The 2,023-nt window shown below is 64.0% G+C and overlaps 1 protein-coding gene across 1 annotated transcript in view; it reads left to right on the forward strand.

Moving 5' to 3' along the window:
* Positions 1 to 151, forward strand: part of TNFRSF6B (TNF receptor superfamily member 6b) — a gene marked incomplete at its 5' end in the record, with an annotated part of 1,094 nt that extends 943 nt beyond the window's left edge. The window contains one exon of the mRNA XM_077756819.1: positions 5 to 151. Coding sequence (XP_077612945.1) covers positions 5 to 106 — 102 coding nt within the window. The remainder of the gene's footprint in view (positions 1 to 4) is intronic.
* Between the last annotated feature and the right edge of the window lie 1,872 nt (positions 152 to 2,023).

The following is a 2,023-nucleotide window of genomic DNA, read 5'->3' on the forward strand; positions in this document are numbered from 1 at the left end:
GGAGGCGCAGGCTGGGGCTCTGGCGGCGCGGCTGCTTCGGGCGCTGCACGAGGCCCGGCTGCTGGGGCTGGAGCGCAGCGTCCGCATGCGCTTCTGGGCACAGTGAGCGCCCCACCCCCTATTTATTCTGTTCCCAAACTGTGGCCTCACATGGGCACTNTTTTTTTTTTATAAAGCTGTTTCTATATAATGGATTGTATCGAACTTTGTGCCGTGTCTACCAAGTGCATGGCGGGCACATCTGGTGGGAAACACCTGCCATGGGCTCTCCAGCTCCCCATGCTTCCTCTGGCTGCTGGGCACCCCAAGTGGGATAGACCCTAGATGGGAGGGACCATTGGTGATGGCCAGCGGGTGACAGGTGCATCCCTACTGGCGTGGGCGCAGTGGAGATCCCTGAGGCTCGCCCCAGGCCCCCTAAGACACGTTCTGTGGCTAGGACAGCTGTGTGGGGGCTGTGCCGAGGAGGGCCCTGCCCAGTCTGGGAGCTCTCACTGTGGAACAGGGCCCAGCATGGACTGGCCAGCACCAGCCTGGTCCCTGGGCTGGCAAGAGACCCTCCCCTCTCACCTTGCCTCTCCGTTTGAGCTCCACCCAGTTACTGCAAACAGGGGACTTCCCAGGAGGGGACAAGCCAAGGCCCTCCCCTAGGCCGGGTGCATCCTGCATGCTTTCTGGGAAACCAGGCTTTTCCCCTCAGGAAGGCTCAGATGAGGGCTGGGCTGCTCCAGAGCAACCCGGGGGACTCCCAGCCCTCCTGGTGAGCCCGGGAGCCCGGCGCCTGATCCCCATGATGGGTCCCAGTGTGGGGGCAGCGGGGGAACCCCATAGCCCATGACTCGCCATGAGTCACCTCACCTGCATCCCCACTCCCAGCCCTGACTCAGCCTGCCCAGGCCCCCGCCACAGAGGGAGGGCAGTCTGGTGGGACCAGGGTTCTGGCTCTGGCTCAACCACTCCCACAGAAGCAGGAAGGTGGTGCCAGACAGGCCCCGAGTCCAGCCTGGGAGCCCCCCACCCAGTCCTGGGTTTCTGGAGGGACAATAAACAGCAGTGACTCAGACCACCACTGTTCTGGCACACTCGAGCCAGCACTAGCCAGTCAGCCTCCTGCCCAAGGCCAGGCCCAGGCCCGGTGGGTCTTGCCAGCTCCCACAGGGGCCACGTGGTGAGGGTCCCATGGACCAGCCTCGGCTGGAGGGCGTTTCCAGGCACAGACCCGGAAATGGGTTTCTAGGCAGCCTGTCCCCAGACCTGACAGGGACCCCACCCCTCACCCCCAACGTAGAAATAAGGCCCATCCCACCACAGGCCTGGGCTCCACAGGAACCCAGCCCACCTTCCTAACACCCTCACTGGTGCACCCCCTGCCCCCCCCGGCAGCTGGCTGTTCTGACCAGCAGCAGACACAGAGGGAACACCCACTCCCTCCCTGACTGCACGTTAGGCCAGTGGAAGAGGACACGGGGCCTCCCAGGCAGATGTCCATCCCCTGGTCTGAGGCATCAGAACCCAGGGCCCTGCTGGCCTTCAGCAAAGTGGGCCAGGTCTCCTGCCAAGATGACACCAGCCCCCACCCCATCTCCAGGCCCACAGACAGAGACTGAGGACACACTTGACCCCACCAGCCTCCTCCATGGGTGAGCTGCACAGAGCAGCTCTGGAGAACCTCATTTCCAGACAGGTGCCCTTCAGCCCCCTGGGCCAGGCAGGCCGGACTGCTGGCGCGGCAGCTCCAGAGGGCCAGGTGGCCTGCCAACACCAGCAGGCTGGGCAGGGTCCCGTGGGGGTCCCGTGATGGCATCTGTGTGGCACCCAGCCTGGCCCGGCTGCCCCGACTCCCCTCAGCAGAAGCCCCTGCATGCCTACACTTTTACGGACACAGGGAAACATTTGTCTTAAAGAAAAAACAAAGCAACTGAAAAAACCAAGAGCAAAGCAAACCCGACCCCCAGGCCTGGCGGCTCGGAGCCGGCAGGAGCGCTCCTCGGGCACTCAGGGGTGAGCCGTGGGCAGCAGGGGG

The sequence above is a fragment of the Crocuta crocuta genome, unplaced genomic scaffold (assembly GCF_008692635.1).
Source record: "Crocuta crocuta isolate KB4526 unplaced genomic scaffold, BGI_CrCroc_1.0 scaffold613, whole genome shotgun sequence".
Taxonomy (NCBI): domain Eukaryota; kingdom Metazoa; phylum Chordata; class Mammalia; order Carnivora; family Hyaenidae; genus Crocuta; species Crocuta crocuta.